Source organism: Papio anubis, chromosome 12 (assembly GCF_008728515.1).
Source record: "Papio anubis isolate 15944 chromosome 12, Panubis1.0, whole genome shotgun sequence".
NCBI classification, from domain to species: Eukaryota; Metazoa; Chordata; class Mammalia; order Primates; family Cercopithecidae; genus Papio; species Papio anubis.
Window position 1 is genome coordinate 60,384,856 of NC_044987.1, and position 17,823 is coordinate 60,402,678.

General features: G+C 49.8%; 1 protein-coding gene across 2 annotated transcripts; it reads left to right on the forward strand.

Moving 5' to 3' along the window:
- Nucleotides 1-7,826: 7,826 nt before the first annotated feature.
- UCP2 (uncoupling protein 2) lies at nucleotides 7,827-15,995 on the forward strand. 2 transcript variants are annotated; one of them, XM_017948754.3, is made up of 9 exons: nucleotides 7,827-8,003; nucleotides 9,099-9,255; nucleotides 11,767-11,820; nucleotides 12,230-12,453; nucleotides 12,614-12,824; nucleotides 13,667-13,861; nucleotides 13,941-14,042; nucleotides 14,997-15,177; nucleotides 15,552-15,995. In XM_017948754.3, the coding sequence occupies exons 4-9, from the start codon at nucleotides 12,328-12,330 to the stop codon at nucleotides 15,664-15,666; spliced, it is 930 nt and encodes a 309-aa protein (XP_017804243.3). In that variant the 5' UTR covers nucleotides 7,827-8,003; nucleotides 9,099-9,255; nucleotides 11,767-11,820; nucleotides 12,230-12,327; the 3' UTR covers nucleotides 15,667-15,995. The 2 variants fall into 2 exon arrangements, with proteins under 2 accessions (XP_017804243.3, XP_003910450.3); XM_003910401.4 differs by lacking the exon at nucleotides 11,767-11,820.
- Nucleotides 15,996-17,823: the final 1,828 nt, after the last annotated feature.

Here is a 17,823-nt window from a genome sequence, read left to right on the forward strand (position 1 = left end):
GAGGCTGGAGCTGTTCCTATTCGGCCATCTTGGGCACGCCCAAAACACATGATTTTCAATATTCAAAACAATATTTTTCAAAGTTCTCTTAATAACCTGTGATTTCTATGGTTTGACTCCAGGATAAAAACACGAGGCACTTTGTATTACTTCGTTTATAATTCTTTTGTATATGTCTGGTATTTAAAATGTTTAAGGTTGCTTTCCATTCATACATATATAATATATTGAATCTAAAATGTGTTTATTAATAGATTCTCCATAAACAAAAATCAGATGTGTTTATAAAAGAATTCATCTGTTGTATTTAGGGAACTGTATTTATTGCATGCAAATTATTGTTAGTGTTCTTAAAGTAGGATTAAATCAAAAAGCATGACTTTTCTTTTGCATGACTCATTTGTTTGTTTCTTTATCAGTTGGTGGTAAGGGTTGGATCATTTGTTTTTATTTATTTATTATTATTATTTTGAGACAGAGTCACTTAAGCTGGAGTGCAGTGGTGCCATCTCAGCCCACTGCAACCTCCGCCTCCCAGGCTCAAGAGATTCTCAGCCTCAGCCCCTGGAGTAGCTGGGATTATAAGCGTGTGCCACCACACCCAGCTAACTTTTGTGTTTTTAGCAGAGATGGGGTTTCACCATGTTGGCCAGGCTGTTCCCTAACTCCTGGCTTCAAGTGATCCACCTGCCTCAACCTACCAAAGTGGTGGGATTACAGATGTGAGACACCACACCTGGCCCATCTCATTTGTTTTTAAAATCACTTTATTTAGGTATGATTTATGTACAAAAAGCTGTACATATTTAATGTGTCCAATTGAGTGTAATTAATTTTTAATTTTTTGTGTACTTCCTAAATTTGTAGTCCCGTGAGTCTGGGAAGAGCTCTGTTTTTCACTTGTTGTGTTTTAATGGCAGTTTCCAACATTGTTTTGTTATTACAAGTAGGGGATTTTTTCCCCTTTAATTAAGATATTAAAAATAATGTGCTGATGGCTGGGCATGGTGGCTCATGTCTGTAATCCCAGCACTTTGGGAGGCTGAGATGGGCGGGTCACTTGAGGTCAGGAGTTCAAGACCAGCCTGGCCAATATGGCAAAACCCTGTCTCTACTAAAAATACAAAAATTAGCTGGACGCAGTGGCACATGCCTGTAATCCCAGCTACTCAGGAGACTGAGGCAGGAGAATCACTTGAACCCAGGAGGCAGAGGTTGTGGTGAGCAGAGACTGCGCCACTGCACTCCAGCCTGGGCAACAGAGCGAGACTCCATCTCAAAAAAAAGTAATAAATAAAATAATAATAATAATAATAATAATGCACTGAAAGGAGTGGTGGAGTTGGGAAATTCGTAACCATCGTAATATACATGTAATAGGTTTGGAAAAGAATCCTCAAAAATGTTAAAGCGAGGGAGGAAAGTTTGTTGCGAAGCAAGATGTTTTCATGGTCTGATAGTGTTGTTCCCTCCCGCCCCCTCTTGGTTGTTAGTGGTCAGAATTGTTTAGGTAATAAATAATACAGACATTTTAAAAAACTGTTTTTGTTTCTGTTTTTTTTGAGACGGAGTCTCGCCTGTCGCCCAGGCTGGAGTGCAGTGGTCGGATCTCAGCTCACTGCAAGCTCCGGCCCCGGTTTACACCATTCTCTGCCTCAGCTTCCCGAGTAGCTGGGACTACAGGCCTCTTTCACCTCGCCTGCTAGTTTTTTGTATTTTTTAGTAGAGATGGGGTTTCTCGCCATATTAGCCAGGATGGTCTCGATCTCCTGACCTTGTGATCCGGGCCTGGGCTCGGGCCTCCCAAAGTGCTGGGATTACAGGCGTGATCCACCGCGCCCTGCTGTTTTTGTTTAGTTGCCGTACGAATTAACATAAAATTGAAATTGATGTTTACAAACGAAGGATTTTGATTTTAGGTTAGAATTACACTTAGAATCATTAAGACTCTGTCTTCAGATCAAAACATTCTAATGATAAACTTACTATAGAGACATATTCTGGACAGGCAGGGCAGCTCATGCCTGTAATCTCAGCCCTTTGGGAGGCTGAGGTGGGAAGTATTGCTTGAGATCAGGCTGAACTACATAGTGAGACTCTACCTCTACAAAAAAATTTAAAAATGAGCTGGGTGTGGTGGTGCCCGCCTGTAATCTCAGCTACTCTGGAGGCTGAGATGGAAGAATCACTTGAACTCAGGAGTTTGAGACTGTAATGAACTCTGATCTCTGGTTGTGCCACTACATTCCAGCCTGGGTGATATAGCAGGACCCTATCTAAAAATAAATAAATAAAAATAAAATAAAGTAAATAATCTTAGGCAAGCTAGATCTTAAATTATGCTAGTATACTTTTAAAAAAGAATTGAATAATTTCAAAGGTTGTCTTGGGTCATTAATTCATTTAGTATCTCAAATGTTAATTAGAATAATTGCTATCACTTTTTAGATTTTTCGAGTTACCTTCCTTAGGAAGTCTGTGCCATGTTATAATTTAGTTTAGTTCTTCTATAGTATAATTGTTTACTAGTTTAAAACTGTACCCAGGCCGGGCGCGGTGGCTCAAGCCTGTAATCCCAGCACTTTGGGAGGCCAAGACGGGCAGATCACAAGGTCAGGAGATCGAGACCATCCTGGCTAATATGGTGAAACCCCGTCTCTACTAAAAAAATACAAAAAACTAGCCGGGTGAGGTGGCAGGTGCCTGTAGTCCCAGCTACTCGCAAGGCTGAGGCAGGAGAATGGTGTAAACCCGGGAGGCGGAGCTTGCAGTGAGTTGGGATCCGGCCACTGCACTCCAGCCTGGGCGACAGAGCCAGACTCTGTCTCAAAAAAAAAAAAAAAACAAAGAAAAACTGTACCCTAAGTGACCAAATAAGATATCTGGCAAACAAAGAATTTGAGAATGTTATTACGTAAATACTTTTCCTGACTTTTTCTTCTTTATAGAACTAGTTGTAGCCAGGCACTGCACATAGCAGCTACAGGCACGGTTTGTGCCTTAAGCCCAGCTACTCAGGAGGGTGAGGTGGGAGGACTGCTTGAGTCCAGGAGTTCAAGGTTGCAGTGAGCTATGATTACACCACTGCACTCTAGCCTCGGTTACAGAGCGAGACACTATCTCTAAAAATAAAATAACAAAACAGACTATGTTTGGCTTAACTTCTGTGGCTTAAATTAGCTGGGCGTGTTGGCAGGCACCTGTAATCCCAGCTGCTCGAGAGGCTGAGGCAGGAGAATCGCTTGAACCCAGGAGGTGGAGGTTGCAATGAACTGAGATCATGCCATTGCACTCCAGCCTGGGCAACAAGAATTCCACCTCAAAAAAAAAGAAGAAGAGGAAGAAGAAGAAGAAGAAAAGAGAAGAAGAAGGAAGAGAAGAAAGAAAGAAAGAAAGAAAGAAAGAAAGAAAGAAAGAAAGAAAGAAAGACGGACGAACTAGGCGAAGTGTGGCTTACACCTCCAATCCCAGCACTTTGGGAGGCCGAGGTGGGTGGATCTACTGAGGCTAGGAGTTTGAGATCAACCTGGCCTACATGACGAAACCCCATCTCTACTAAAAATACAAAAAATTAGCCCGGTGTGGTGTGCGTGCCTGTAATCCTAGCTACTTGGAAGGCTGAGGCAGGAATCGCTTGAACCCCGGAGGGGCAGAGGCTGCAGTGAGCCGAGATCTTGCCACTGCACTCCAGGCTGGGTGACAGAGCACAACTCTATCTCAAAAAAATAAAGAAAGAAAGAAAAAGAAAACTAATATATCAAAATAATTTCTAGTTTGATTCATTCACTTATTCCTTCAATAATTATTGAGTTATCATATATTACTATTGCTTTTTAGTACATACCTTCTACAATTTTTCTTTTTTTTTTTTTAGACGGAGTCTTGCTCTGTCGCCCAGGCTGGAGTGCAGTGGCGCCATCTCGGCTCACTGCAAGCTCCACCTCCCGGGTTCACGCCATTCTCCTGCCTCAGCCTCCCGAGTAGTTGGGACTACAGGCGCCCGCCACCAGGCCCGGCTAATTCTTTTGTATTTTTAGTAGAGACGGGGTTTCACCGTGTTAGCCAGGATGGTCTTGATCTGCTGACCTCGTGATCTGCCAGCCTCGGCCTCTCAAAGTGCTGGGATTACAGGCATGAGCTACCGCGCCTGGCACCTTCTACAATTTTTTTTTTTTTTTTTTTTTGGTGAGATGGAGATTTACTCTTGTTGCTGGAGTGCAATGGCACGATCTCGGCTCACCGCATCCTCTGCATCCCAGGTTCAAGCAATTCTCCTGCCTCAGCCTCCCGGGCAGCTGGGATTACAGGCATGTGCCACCACACCTGGCTAATTTTGTATTTTTAGTAGAGACGGGGTTTCACCATATTGCCCAGGCTGATCTGGAACTCCTGACCTCAGGTGATCTGCCCCTCTCGGCCTCCCAAAGTGCTGGGATTACAGGCGTGAGCCACTGCACCCAGTCCTTCTATAATTTTTCAACTGAAAAGTACTTCATTGATCAGGGCTCTTTAAACTCATCTTCATTTGCATTGTTTTACTAACTATAGTTATTATTCATGTATTAGCACTCAGAGCCTACTGTAATGGTGTATACCTTAATAAAGAACTGAATATTTGTAATGGCTGGCAGTGAATTTAGTTGTTCTTGAATTTAGAGCTTAAAATATGGGAGTAATTTGCTGCTTGATTTCCTTTGAGAAATAATAAGAAAAACAGAATCTAATAACAAACGGATTTTAGGGAAAGCACTGTAAAACCATATGATCAATTCTAGCTTCTTATATAAACATGGAAAAATTGCCAGCTGAAGACTTGTCATGCTCTAACAAGTTGAGGAGAATTTGCATTTTTAGAACTTTGAGCCAAATGAGAACTGCTGCTATGTTCATGTTTTATGAATTTAGCTTTATTTCATTCACACAATTCATGGAAAAACATGCATCTTTTAACTCAATGTTTTTCAGTTCAACTTTTAAAATACAGGATGTGGGCCGGGCCCAGTGGCTCACACCTGTAATCTCATCACTTTGGGAGGCCGAGGCAGGTGGATCACAAGGTCAAGAGATAGAGACCATCCTGGCCAACATGGTGAAACCCCATCTCCACTAAAAATACAAAATTTAGCTGGGCATGTTGGTGCACACCTGTAGTCCCAGCTACTTGGGAGACTGAGGCAGGAGAATTCCTTGAAGGAGGTGGAGGTTGCAGTAAGCCAAGATCGCGCCACTGCACTCCAGCCTGGCGACAGAGCAGGACTTCGTCTCAAAAAGAAACAAACAAACAAACAAAAAACCAGGGTGTGTTACTTACCAAGGAAAATTCATGTACAATGGTTAATTACATGACAAACATGTCAAGTAATTCCATCTGGCTTTGTGTTGCCATTTCCCCACCCTCCTTTTTTTAGAAACCAAAACCAAGAAGAAGAAGAAACATCAAAATGGACATGGAAATTAACAAATACATGATTCAATTTAATCTTCTAAGAGGTTTTTAAAAATTATTTTGAGATGGAGTCTCGCTCTCTCGCCAGGCTGGAGTGCAGCGGCACAATCTCAGCTCACTGCAACCTCCATGTCCCATATTCCAGTGATTCTCCTGCTTCAACCTCCCAAGTAGCTGGGACTACAGGCAAGTGCCACCACACCCAGCTAATTTTTGTATTTTTGGTAGAGATGGGGTTTCACCATGTTGGCCAGGATGGTCTCTATCTCTTGACCTTGTGATCCACCTGCTTCAGTCTCCCAAAGTGCTGGGATTACAGGTATTTTTTATTTATTTATTTATTTTGAGACAGGGTCACCCTGTCACTCAGGCTGGAGTATAGTGGCACAATCATGGCTCACTGAAGCCTCAACCTCCCAGGCTCAGGTGATCCTCCATGTCAGTCCCCCAAGTAGCTGAGACTACAGGCATGCACCACCATGCCCAGCTAATTTTGGTATTTTTTGTATAGACAGGGTTTTGCCATGTTGGCAGGCTGGTCTTCAACTCTCGGCCTCAAGTGATCCACCTGTCTCAACCTCTCAAACTGCTGGGATTACAGGTGTGAGCCACCATCCCCCATCTCATCTGCTAAGTGGGTTTAAAGAAATTCAGTTTCGGCCGGGCGCGGTGGCTCACGCCTGTAATCCCAGCACTTTGGGAGGCCGAGATGGGCGGATCACGAGGTCAGGAGATCGAGACCCTGTCTCAAAAAATAAGTTAAATAAATAAATAATAAAAGTAGTTTAAACCCTAAACACATCTTTTTTTTCCAAAGAGGACTTCTTAAAGACTTCATGCTGCATCTTGTTGATCTCCTCTCCCCTTTTTCAGAGTCCACGCTTTTAACAGTCTCTTTTGCCAAGGATAATAAGTATATAGTTTCTGGAATCCAGATCCTTCCCTGTTAGGACAGCTAAAGGGACAATTTTTGTTCTGCTGTCGGTCAGCAATCTCACGGCAAATTTGCCGAGCCTCTCCGGAATGCACAGCCAGACAGAGCTCAGCGCAAAAGCTAGAGAACCTGGCAGAGGGAGACCCACAGTGCCACAAATAATCTTTCTTTTCTTTTCTTTTCTTTCTTTTTCGATCTCTTTGTTTTATTTCTTTCTTGTCTCTCTTTCTTTCCTCTCTCTCTCTTTCCTCTCTCTCTCTCTCTTTCTTTTTTCCTACATGGCAAGATCTCCTCATGACAGAAATAATCTGCCTTGACTTCTGTTTCCACGCTGCTTCTGCCAGGACCATGCGCTCGGCGTGTTTTTCTTTCCGCTGTAATAATCCAGGCCCTTCCCAGCTCTGGTCCCCTCAGCTGTTCCCTGGCAGTCCCTTCTGCTGGTGAAAACACATATGGCGCCGACCTGACCAGGGTGTAAGTCAGGGCTCGCCACTGTGTGGTGACTATCAGGCAGATGACTGAACGTCTTTGGGACTCCGTTCCCTCACCGTAAAATGGAGGTTAATACCGGCCTTCTTCTACTCCCTAAATGCACGTGTTTGTCCTGGCCACCGGGCCCAATTGTTGGCTGTTCACGCGCCGGTTACCCCCACAGGACGAGTCAGCCAATTAAAGGCGAACCAGGCCCGGTCCTGGGATGAGACTCCTTTTCTCATCCCAGGGCTGGACAAGCAGCAGGCCTGGGCCCGGCTCTGCCTTGTCACATGCGGGGGGCCAGCCCATTTGCTCGCCTGTGTATAGGAGCGTGAGGTCACGCTGGGTGCTCCCGCCCCGCCGGGGCCTTTAGTGTCCCTGGTCCCTAAAGGCCATGCCGCTCCACCGCCGGAGAAGGCGCGAACCCCAGCGGAGCCCAACCGCAGTTGCCGGTTGCCTGACCACCTGTTGCTGCAGCTCTGATTGGTTCCTTCCCTCGACAACGCGGCGGCTGTAACCAATCGACAGCGAGGCCAGTCGCGAGACCCCGCCCCGCCCTGCAGTAGCCAGCCGCGCTCTCGCTGGCAGGAGGGTGGGTAGTTTGCCCAGCGTTGGGGGCTGGGCCCATAAAAAAGAAAGTACACTTAGACCCGACTCCGCTGAACGCTGTTAGAAACCGTCCTGGCTGGGAGGCAAGAGGTGTGTGACTGGACAAGACTCCTTTCTGGCCGTCAGTCTTGCCATCCTCACAAAGAGGTTGGCGGCCCGAGAGAGTGTGAGGCAGAGGCGGGGAGTGGCAAGGGAGTGACCATCTGGGGGAACGAAAGAGTAAACGCGGTGATGGGACGCACAGAAATGGGAGTGGAGAAAGTCACGGAGAGAACCTTAGGCGGGGCGGTGCCCGCGGAAAGGCGGCGGCTCCAGAGTCTCCTCACCCAAGTAAGAGCTGGCACGCCCCGCCCCGCAGGCCCCGCCCCGGGCCCCGCCCCCGAGACTTGTGCCGCGCCGCCGCCCGCGCGGAGCCACACTGCAAAGCCCTGCTGTTCGCGCCTTGAGATCGACCGTCCGCGTTGGTCCTGCTCGCCCGACGCGCCCTCCTCCAGCAGATACACACAGCCGCACGCACTCTCGTGTTCTCCCTGAGGCTTGGTGAGCCTGGCCCCAGCCCTGCACCCTCTGCGCCCCCTACACCTGTTCTGCGTGCGCTGCCCGCTCTTCCATTTCCCTTCTCTCCCACCCAAGTTTGTACTCTTTTCTTTCTTTCGGTTTTATTTTTTGTTTTTGTTTGTTTGTTTGTTTGAGACAGGCTGTCGCTCTGTCTCCCAGGCTGGAGTGCAGTGGCGCGATCTCGGCTCACTGCAGCCTCCACCTCCCAGGTTCAAGCGATCCGCCTACCGAGTAGCTGGGATTACAGGCGCCCGCCTGGCTAATTTTTGTGTTTTGTAGAGACGGGGTTTCGCTTTGTTGCCCAGGCTGGTCTCGAACTCCTGAGTTCAAGCGATCCGCCCCCCTCGACCTCACAAAGTCTTAGAATTTTAGGCGTGAGCCACCGCGCCCGGCCTGTACAAATCCTTTCTGTCCTTGGTTCTTTATTTCTCTTCTCTTACTCTTTTTCTTACTCCCTTTTCTTCTTTCCCTCTTCCGTTCGGTTGGCTGTGGTTTGATCCTCCACCTTTTCAATCCCTCCTTTCCACCACGACGCCCAGCCCTGCCTTGGATGGGGACCGTCAGCGATGACCACGGTGACCTCTCTCTCACCAGGCGGCTCCAGGCAGTGTTCCTGCACTGCCTTTCCCAGGGCTTGGGCTTTTTCTAGTGGGCTTTGAGCTGCTCAGTCTGGCCCCTGCAGGGCGGGCTCCCAGCCCATCCAACCTCCTCACAGCCCGGCCTGGGCCCTAGCCAATTCCCGGAGATTCTCTGTCCCATCGTGACCCCCTCATAACTCTCTCACTCACCAAAGTCTGATGACTGTGCTAGGGGGTGCTTATCTAGAGTACTGGGTGTTACAAAAGCAGAAGCCTGGGCAAGAGCCAATTTGTGATATTAAGCAGGTGGGGTGGGGGTGGGGAGTGTACCTAGGTTCATTTTCTACCCTGCTTTTCCCCTTTCCAGTGTGTGCACTTAATCAGTCCCTGGGTGAGATGGGCCCTGTTCTCCATCCCCCTCCAAGGCATGGACTGGGTGGGCTTGTGTGTCTTGGGGCAGGTGGCCCTTTCTAAACTCTCCGCCTTTGCTCACCCACAGGACACATAGTATGACCATTAGGTGTTTCGTCTCCCACCCATTTTCTATGGAAAACCAAGGGGATCAGGCCATGATAGCCACTGGCAGCTTTGAAGAACGGGACACCTTTAGAGAAGCTTGATCTTGGAGGCCTCACCGTGAGACCTTACAAAGCCAGGTAAGAGTCCAGTCCAAGGAAGAGATCTCTTGCTGTCTCCTAACCCTGTGGTCTAGGGACAGGAGTCAGCGGGGCATTAACAGAAATAACTACCATCCCCACCCCATGACAGTGAAGTGGCTCTTTCCAGTTCACAGAGCACTCTCACACCTCCCTGCTCTCATTCTGGCCCTTCAGCCGAATCAAGCCAAGGTTCTTGGTCCCCATTTTATAAAGGAGAGAACAGGCCCACATGGAACGGTGACTGGCCCCAGGTCATCCTGGGAGCCAGTAGAAGAGCTAGGACAGGAACCTATTGTTCTAACTTCATATTTTTGATGCTAGCTTTTGACTATCCCTGAAACCGAGATTGGTAATCAGCCTTGCGCAGCTCTGAAACTGGTTATTTGCTGGGCACTGTAAAATAGGATTAACTATTTCTAGGCCTGCATTTTAATTGCTGTCAGTAGGGCCCCCTTACCCACCCTCTGAAGGACCTGGTTTGGCAAACCCGAGGCAACGTTCAGAATGGCAGCTGAACCTCTGTGCACTTGTCTTTGGGCAGCAGCTGGGTCTTACTCTCTGGCCTTCACAACATCCTGCAACCCAGCTCAAGGTCAGGAATGTGATAGACTCATGTCATGATGTCTCTGATGCCCAGAGAAGGGATACCATTTGCCTGAGCCTTCTCAGGACTATTTAATCAGCCTGAGAGAACTTTCCTTGTGAAAGGCCCTGCCTGTGCCTGGGGCTGAGAAAACAGCAGGAAGGAACTGAGGAGCTGGGCAGCAGTGCAAAGCAAATACTACCAGCTTTGGTGCCTGTAGGTGTGGCTCTTACTCATCTCACATGGAAATAAGGGCAGCCACCTTGCAGGGCTGCTCTGAGGATTGAGCTAATACAGTGCCCCGGGCATTGGGGTGGGGAAAGTTGTGGAGCACCTCCTGGGGGAAGGGGGTGTCAGAGCAGGGAACCTGGGGAGTCCAGGGGCACCTTCATCAACCCACTCTGTCATTTGAGCAGCAGTCTTCACTGAGCCTCGTGGGCAAGCTGGAGGGAAACAGGAAAAAGGTCAGGCCTTGTTCTGTAGGTCCCAGTGTAGTTGCTATTGTATCTTCATTTCCCTGGTTGCCCCAGCCACCTGGAGTGAGAAGCCCAAGAGGAAGCTGGGTGAGCTCTTTGTTTCCATGGGTCTCTGTATTCACAGCTGACTCCCTTCACCAGCCAGCTCTTTCATCTGAGCCCCAGCAACAAAGGCAGTCAGTCAGGCGGGGCTCAAAGCAGCTGCTCCAATGAAGTCAAAGAAATAAGCTCAGGGGAAGAAGCAGGTCACCCTCCCCAACTAGGGTGCTGGGCTCACTTCCTCCTGGGGCAGTGGAGGAGGGCGTGGTTCCAATTCAGAACAAAATGGGGCTTTTGGTTTCCCTTATCACTCTTCACAGCTCTGACCTGTACCCCCATCCTTGCCTGTCTTGTGTAAGTGTGGATCCCCCTAAGTTGGAGGAAAGGAAACTGGCCCAAACAAAAAGGAGAGCAATTTTCTTTGCATCACATAGTAGGCCAGGAGGAGTCTAATGCTCCAGAGTTTACTCTCAGCCCCCAAAATCACCTAGCTGAATGTTACCTTATCTAAGAAGTCTTTAGTTTTGTTGTTGTTGTTGTTGTTTGAGACAAGGTCTCACTCTCTCACCCAGACTGGAACACAGTGGCACAATCACAGCTCACTGCAGCCTTAGCCTCCTGGGCTCAAGTAATCCTCCCAAGTAGCTGGGACTATAAGCATGCACCATCATGTCCAGCTAATTTATTTTTGTTTATATTTTTTAGACAGGGTCTCACTATGTTGCCCTGGCTGGTCTTGAACTCCTGGGTTCAAGCAGCCCTCCCACTTCGGCCTCCCAAAGTGCTAGTTTGTTTTTGGTTTTTGGTTTTTTTTGAAACAGTCTTGCTCTGTCGCCTAGGCTGGAGTGCAGTGGCACAATCTCAGCTCACTGCAGCCTCCACCTCCTGGGTTCAAGCGATTCTCCTGCCTCAGCCTCCTAAGTAGCTGAGAATACAGGTGCGTGCCACCACACCCAGCTAATTTTTGTATTTTTAGTGTAGATGGGGTTTTGCCATGTTGGCCAAGCTGGTCTCAAACTCCTGACCTCAGGTGATCTGCCCACCTCGGCCTCCCAAAGTGTTGGAATTACAGGCATGAGCCACTACACCCGGCCCAGGAAGTCTTTTCTGATCACTCACTCTTCCTTCTCTCCCGATGGCATTGGTTGTTCCCTCCTTTGCATTTTGAGAGTATGTCCTGTAAGCCTCAAATGCAGCTTGAATCATCTGCCCACCCACCCGCTGTGCCCAACAGTAAGCCTCCTCTAGGGTAGATATTATCTCCTGCATCTCAGTGAACTACTTCCCAGCAAAGTCACAAAACAGTGACTCTGAAGATCCTAAGCTATGTGGGAGCTGGAGGAGAGAATTAGACTGACGGTCTGGGAAGGGACTGAATTCGTCATCTTGTACCTTCCTTTTCTTCTTAAGTTCCAGACCCGTGGAAACCATTCCTGCCTAGACATCCAGAAGATAAGCGTGTGGGTCTGTGCCTGTCGGGTCTTAGTCTGGGTGAAACTTTCTCCACTTCTGTCAGCTCTCCAGATGAATCACAGAAGCAGGAACATGGGCATCATCAGTGAAACCTCTGCATCCAGCAGACAGAGGGCTGGTCCAGTGGCTGTTTATGAGGCAGCGCTAGGAGAGCTCTGATCCAGACTCTCCCTGTATTGAAAGGGAGGGAGCCCTTCATGAAGTATTGACTGCTTGAGCAGGAATTGCTTCACCAGTGCCTAATTGAGTGCCTCTCGAGCTCACATCTATTGTCCCTCATGAGGCCACTTGGAGTCTTGCTGAGGGACTTGGTGCTATTAGGGAAGCTGGGGTTGGGGATGGTGAGCAGGGAGGGCCTGGGGACATCGTGGCTAATGGGGCTTTTCTCCTCTTGGCTTAGATTCCGGCAGAGTTCCTCTATCTCGTCTTGTTACTGATTAAAGGTGCCCCGTCTCCAGTTTTTCTCCGTCTCCTGGGAGGTAGCAGGAAATCAGCATCATGGTTGGGTTCAAGGCCACAGATATCCCCCCTACTGCCACTGTGAAGTTTCTTGGGGCTGGCACAGCTGCCTGCATCGCAGATCTCATCACCTTTCCTCTGGATACTGCTAAAGTCCGGTTACAGGTGAGGGGATGAAGCCTGGGGATCTTGATGGTGTCTACTCTGTTCCCTCCCCAAGGACACAGACCCCTCAAGGGCCAGTGGGTATTTGGAGCATCAAGATGACTGGAGGTGGGAAGGGCAACATGCCTATCCCTGTAGCTACCCCGTTTTGGCCTTGCAGATCCAAGGAGAAAGTCAGGGGCCAGTGCGCGCTACAGCCGGCGCCCAGTACCGCGGTGTGCTGGGCACCATTCTGACCATGGTGCGTACCGAGGGCCCCCGAAGCCTCTACAATGGACTGGTTGCCGGCCTGCAGCGTCAAATGAGCTTTGCCTCTGTCCGCATCGGCCTGTATGACTCTGTCAAACAGTTCTACACCAAGGGCTCTGAGCGTGAGTATGGAGCTAGGCTGGAGGCCCCTTGGCCCTTTTTTCTCAGTGATGATAGATCTTAGTTCATTCAGCCATATAGGTGTTTTTAGGCCCCATGATCCCTAGGAAGATCAGAGGAACAGAGAACTGGAAGGGCCTGGTCCTCCGCATAGTTCCCGAGCACCTGGGCTACACCAGGCTCTGAGCAGGGCATCATCCCATGACAGTCCTCACCACCACCTTGGGAGTAGGCAGTATCATCCCAGTGTTATAGAAGAGACTGAGGTGGGAAGGCAGTGGGTAGAGGGGGACTTTGGCCAAGGGCACACAGTCGAGAGCCAGGACACTCGCCTTCAAGGCCAGCGTTCTTCCCTTTCACCTCCTTGCTATGCTCTGCCAACCCTCCATTTTACATATGAAGAAACAGAGCCCCAAACAAAAGTTTTCTTTCCCAAGATCACATGGCAGGAAGAAGTAAAGCTGACCTGAGATCCCAAGTCTTAGGAGTCCCGGTCCTCAGAAAGCCACTTCTCTCTGAGCCTTGGTTTTACATTTGTCAGATGGAAATGATTGTGATTTCTCAGGGCTGTTGAGCAGGTAAATGAAAATGTTTTATGAAAGAAAGCACCAGGTTTCATTTTGGTCTTACCCCTTGCTGTGTCCCTATCAAGGAGTAGACATTCATAGGGATATTTTGTTTGATGTGAGGAGTTCTTAGAGCAAGAGCTTGTAGAAGGCCAAAAGCTTCTGGATTCTATTCCCCGAAGCAGGAGATGACAGTGACAGGGTGGTTTTGGTGAGGAGAGATGAGGTAGAAAACCAGTGCAAGCCCGCTGGCCACTGACCCCATGACTTGCCCACAGATGCCAGCATTGGGAGCCGCCTCCTAGCAGGCAGCACCACAGGTGCCCTGGCTGTGGCTGTGGCCCAGCCCACGGATGTGGTAAAGGTCCGGTTCCAAGCTCAGGCCCGGGCTGGAGGTGGTCGGAGATACCAAAGCACCGTCGATGCCTACAAGACCATTGCCCGAGAGGAAGGGTTTGGGGGCCTCTGGAAAGGTGTGTACAGTTGTTTTCTTCTCCCCTTTTCCTCCTCCCCGATTCTCTGGTCTCATCCAGGATCTCCCTCTTCCTACAGGGACCTCTCCCAATGTTGCTCGTAATGCCATTGTCAACTGTGCTGAGCTGGTGACCTATGACCTCATCAAGGATGCCCTTCTGAAAGCCAACCTCATGACAGGTGAGTCACAAGGTTGATGGTGCTGGGTCTCACCCTTCCCCCGTGCCGGGAGCAGGTGCAGGGATCTAGTTGACACCAGAAGCCTACATCTTTTCATCCTATTTGCCCTTTGCAGGGAGAGTAAGATATATCTCTTACTTGCCATATTGAAGCCAACTAGGATGAAGCTCCCACTTTGCATATTGAGGAACTGAGGCTAGATTGGCACAACGACTCTTTCAGGTCCTCAGAAGAGGTCTCAGCTGGAGTCCCTGTCTCTTGTTTTTGTTTTTTGTTTTGTTTTTTGTCTTTTTGAGACAGAGTCTCACCATGTAATCTCGGCTCATTGCAACCTTCTCCTCCCGGGTTCAAGCAATTCTTATGCCTCAGCCTCCTGAGTAGCTGGGATTACAGATGTGCGCCAGCACACTGGCTAATTTTTGTATTTTTAGTAGAGACAGAGTTTCACCATGTTAGCCAGGCTGGTCTCGAACTCCTGGCCTCAAGTGATCCACCCGCCTTGGCCTCCCAAAGTGCTGGGATTACAGGTGTGAGCCACCATGCCCCACCCTCTTATTTGTTTTTTGAGACAGGGTCTTGCTGTGTTGCCCAGGCTGGAGTGCAGTGGGGTGATTAATGGCTCCTTGCAGCCTCGATCTCCCTGACTCAAGCAATCCTCCCACCTCAGCCTCCTGAGTAGCTGGGACTGTAGGCACGCACCACTATGTCTGGCTAATTTTTGTATTTTGTAGAGACAGGGATTTGCCATGTTGCCCAGTCTGGTCTTGAACTCCTGGGCTCAAGTGATCCACCCACCTCAGCCTCCAAAAGTCCTGGATTACAGGCATGAGCCATTGTGCCCACCCTCTCTGTCTCTTTAAAATCGTGAAAACTCTTAGCTACTTAAGTAATTCTCCTTCCTTCTGGTATGATGAGTGAAGAATCTTGACTGCCTTGCCTGCTCCTCCTTGGCAGATGACCTCCCTTGCCACTTCACTTCCGCCTTTGGGGCAGGCTTCTGCACCACTGTCATCGCCTCCCCTGTAGACGTGGTCAAGACGAGATACATGAACTCTGCCCTGGGCCAGTACAGCAGCGCGGGCCACTGTGCCCTCACCATGCTCCAGAAGGAGGGACCCCGAGCCTTCTACAAAGGGTGAGCCTCTGATCCTCCCCACCCGGTTCAGGCCTCTTGGCTATGCATGTCTATCATGGGTGGGAGAGGAGCACCCGGAAGTGAGTATCAGCCCAGTGGGTTGATAGCCCAGGCTATTTCTGATCCCACTCCTGGCATTTCGCCAGCTTTCACTTATCCCTTTAATTCCTTCCTCCCAGAATTGCTACCATCACAATTTTGTATTCGTTAAACGGAGACTCAAAGGGAATTCATACCAGGCAGCTGTGAGCTCAGTTCACTGAGTCCTCCCAGCCTCCTCTGGGACAGAGCCACTGGGTTGGATTGAATACCAGGCCCAGTGAGGAAAGTGGGAGGTGGAGGTACCCCCATGACCTGTGTTTTTTCTCCCCTAGGTTCATGCCCTCCTTTCTCCGCTTGGGTTCCTGGAACGTGGTGATGTTCGTCACCTATGAGCAGCTGAAACGGGCCCTCATGGCCGCCTGCACTTCCCGAGAGGCTCCCTTCTGAGCCTCTCCTGCTGCTGACCTGATCACCTCTGGCTTTGGCTCTAGCCGGGCCATGCTTTCCTTTTCTTCCTTCTTTCCCTTCCCTCCTTCCCTCTTTCCCCGCCTCTCTCTTCCGCGCCTTTACCCACCACCTTCCCTCTCTCCACATTGTCATCTCCTCATTGTCTCTCAGTGCTGGTGGAGTTGACATTTGACAGTGTGGGAGGCCTGGTACCAGCCAGGATCCCAAGCCTCCCGTCCCTTGGAACATTCAGCCAGAATCTTCGTCCTGCCCCCCGCAGCCCACCCTAGCCCACTTGTCACCCATAAAGCAAGCTCAACCTTGGTGTCTCCTCCTTCTCTTGTAGCTGTTACCAGAGGTCTTGGTCCAATGGCCTTTTTGGTACCTGGTGGGCAGGGGAGGAACCACCTGACTTTGAAAATGGGTGTGATCCACCTTCCACCTCCAGCATCCAATCTGCAGCCCGTGGAGGCCATCTAGTCCATTTCTTTTCAGACCTAGGCCCTGCACTAACATGGGGAGAGCAGGAGCCACCTGAGAGACAGCAGTGGCCTTGCTCTCGCCTCCCCTTCTTTTGCCAGGCCACTTGAGCTCTTACTCAGAATCTGGTACCCTAGTGCCTGCCATCCCAACCCCCCACCCCAGCCACAGGCCTGTTTATCTGCACAAGAGTGCTCCTGTCTGCCCTGCATCTCCTGCAGTTCCAGAGGAACATGAGACTCTTAGATGCTGTCAACTTTATTTTATTCCATTTTACAAACGGAAGGAAGACCCACCTCTCCCAAAGTCCCAGACCTTGTGAGAACAAGTCAGCCTCCTTCCACCCTCCACAGCCATACCCACAGAGGAAGTGTTACTGAACTGGGTGGAGCAGGCCCTGACTCCACAGAGGGTGGGTGGAGGCTGCAGGGTAAATATCCGGTTTCTGCCTGAGGATACTTTCCATTTGTGTTTTTTGTTGTTTTGAGACAGAGTCTCACTTGCTGTCACCCAGGCTGGAGTGCAGTAGTGCAATCTCGGCTCACTGCAACCTCTCCCAGGTTCAGGCAATTCTCCTGCCTCAGCCTCCCAAGTAGCTGGGATTACAGGCATACACCATCACACTTGGCTATTTTTGTGTTTTTAGTAGAGACGGGGTTTTGCCATGTTGGCCAGGCTGGTCTCGAACTCCTGACCTCAAGCAATCCACCTACCTCAGCCTCCCAAAGTGCTGGGATTACAGGCGTGAGCCACCACACCTGGCCAGGATACTTTCCATTTGGAGTCTCACCACAGCCCCTCTCCACCTGCCCCCGCCCCAGCTAGGGATCCAAGGAGTCCATAGGAAACCAGGGCTTTGGCTACACAGGGGTCTCCGCTTCTCTGTCCCTGTTCTTATCACCTGCCCTCAGAGGCAGGTGGGCAGGGCTACTACAATTTCAAGGAGTGGAGACTGTGAGGTCCCAGAATCCCAAGGCATCTTCTGTAGGGCTGGGCCCTTAGTAATATGTCACTCAGACCCAGTTCATAGGTGTCTGAAGAAGCTGAGGCCTGACACAGGCGATGCAGGCAAGAACAGCCAGAAAGTCCGCTACTGAACTGGGACCGGGACCCAGTCCTCCTTCCCCTTCTGGACTCCCCAAGACCAATGCTGGGGTCCTTGGGGAAGCCTGTTTGGCAGCTGTGGAGCCAGGCCCTGAGAACACAACCACCCTCCCTCTTCCCTCAGCCTCAAGCAGCTAACGCCACTGCTCCTTCCCCTCATTAGCCCAGTGGTCAGAGCTGGAGGCTAGACCCTTCAGTGCTTGGGTTGAGGGCCAGGGCGTTAGACTGGTTCTTGGAGAAGGAACGAGGGTCCAGGATTCTTCAGCTTCCTTCTTAGTTTTGACAAATTGATCTGAGGCCCCATAGTCCTTGGGAGGGACAGGGTTGAGTGCCATAAAGCGGCAGACCAGGTTAAGAGTTGACAGGCAGCCCAGGCAGGCTGCAGGGGGTGGCATGTACGGAGGACCTGGCCAGTGCTTTATGTACCTTCTCACACTAATCCTTTGAGGCAGGCTGTTAGCTCTGCTCTGGACGGGAGGAAGGAGGGGCAGTTTAGTAGGTGTGTGTCAAAGCTAAACAGGCCAGGTGGGCATGAGCAAGTCAGCTGGTTCATTCAGCAGCCTTAATAGACAT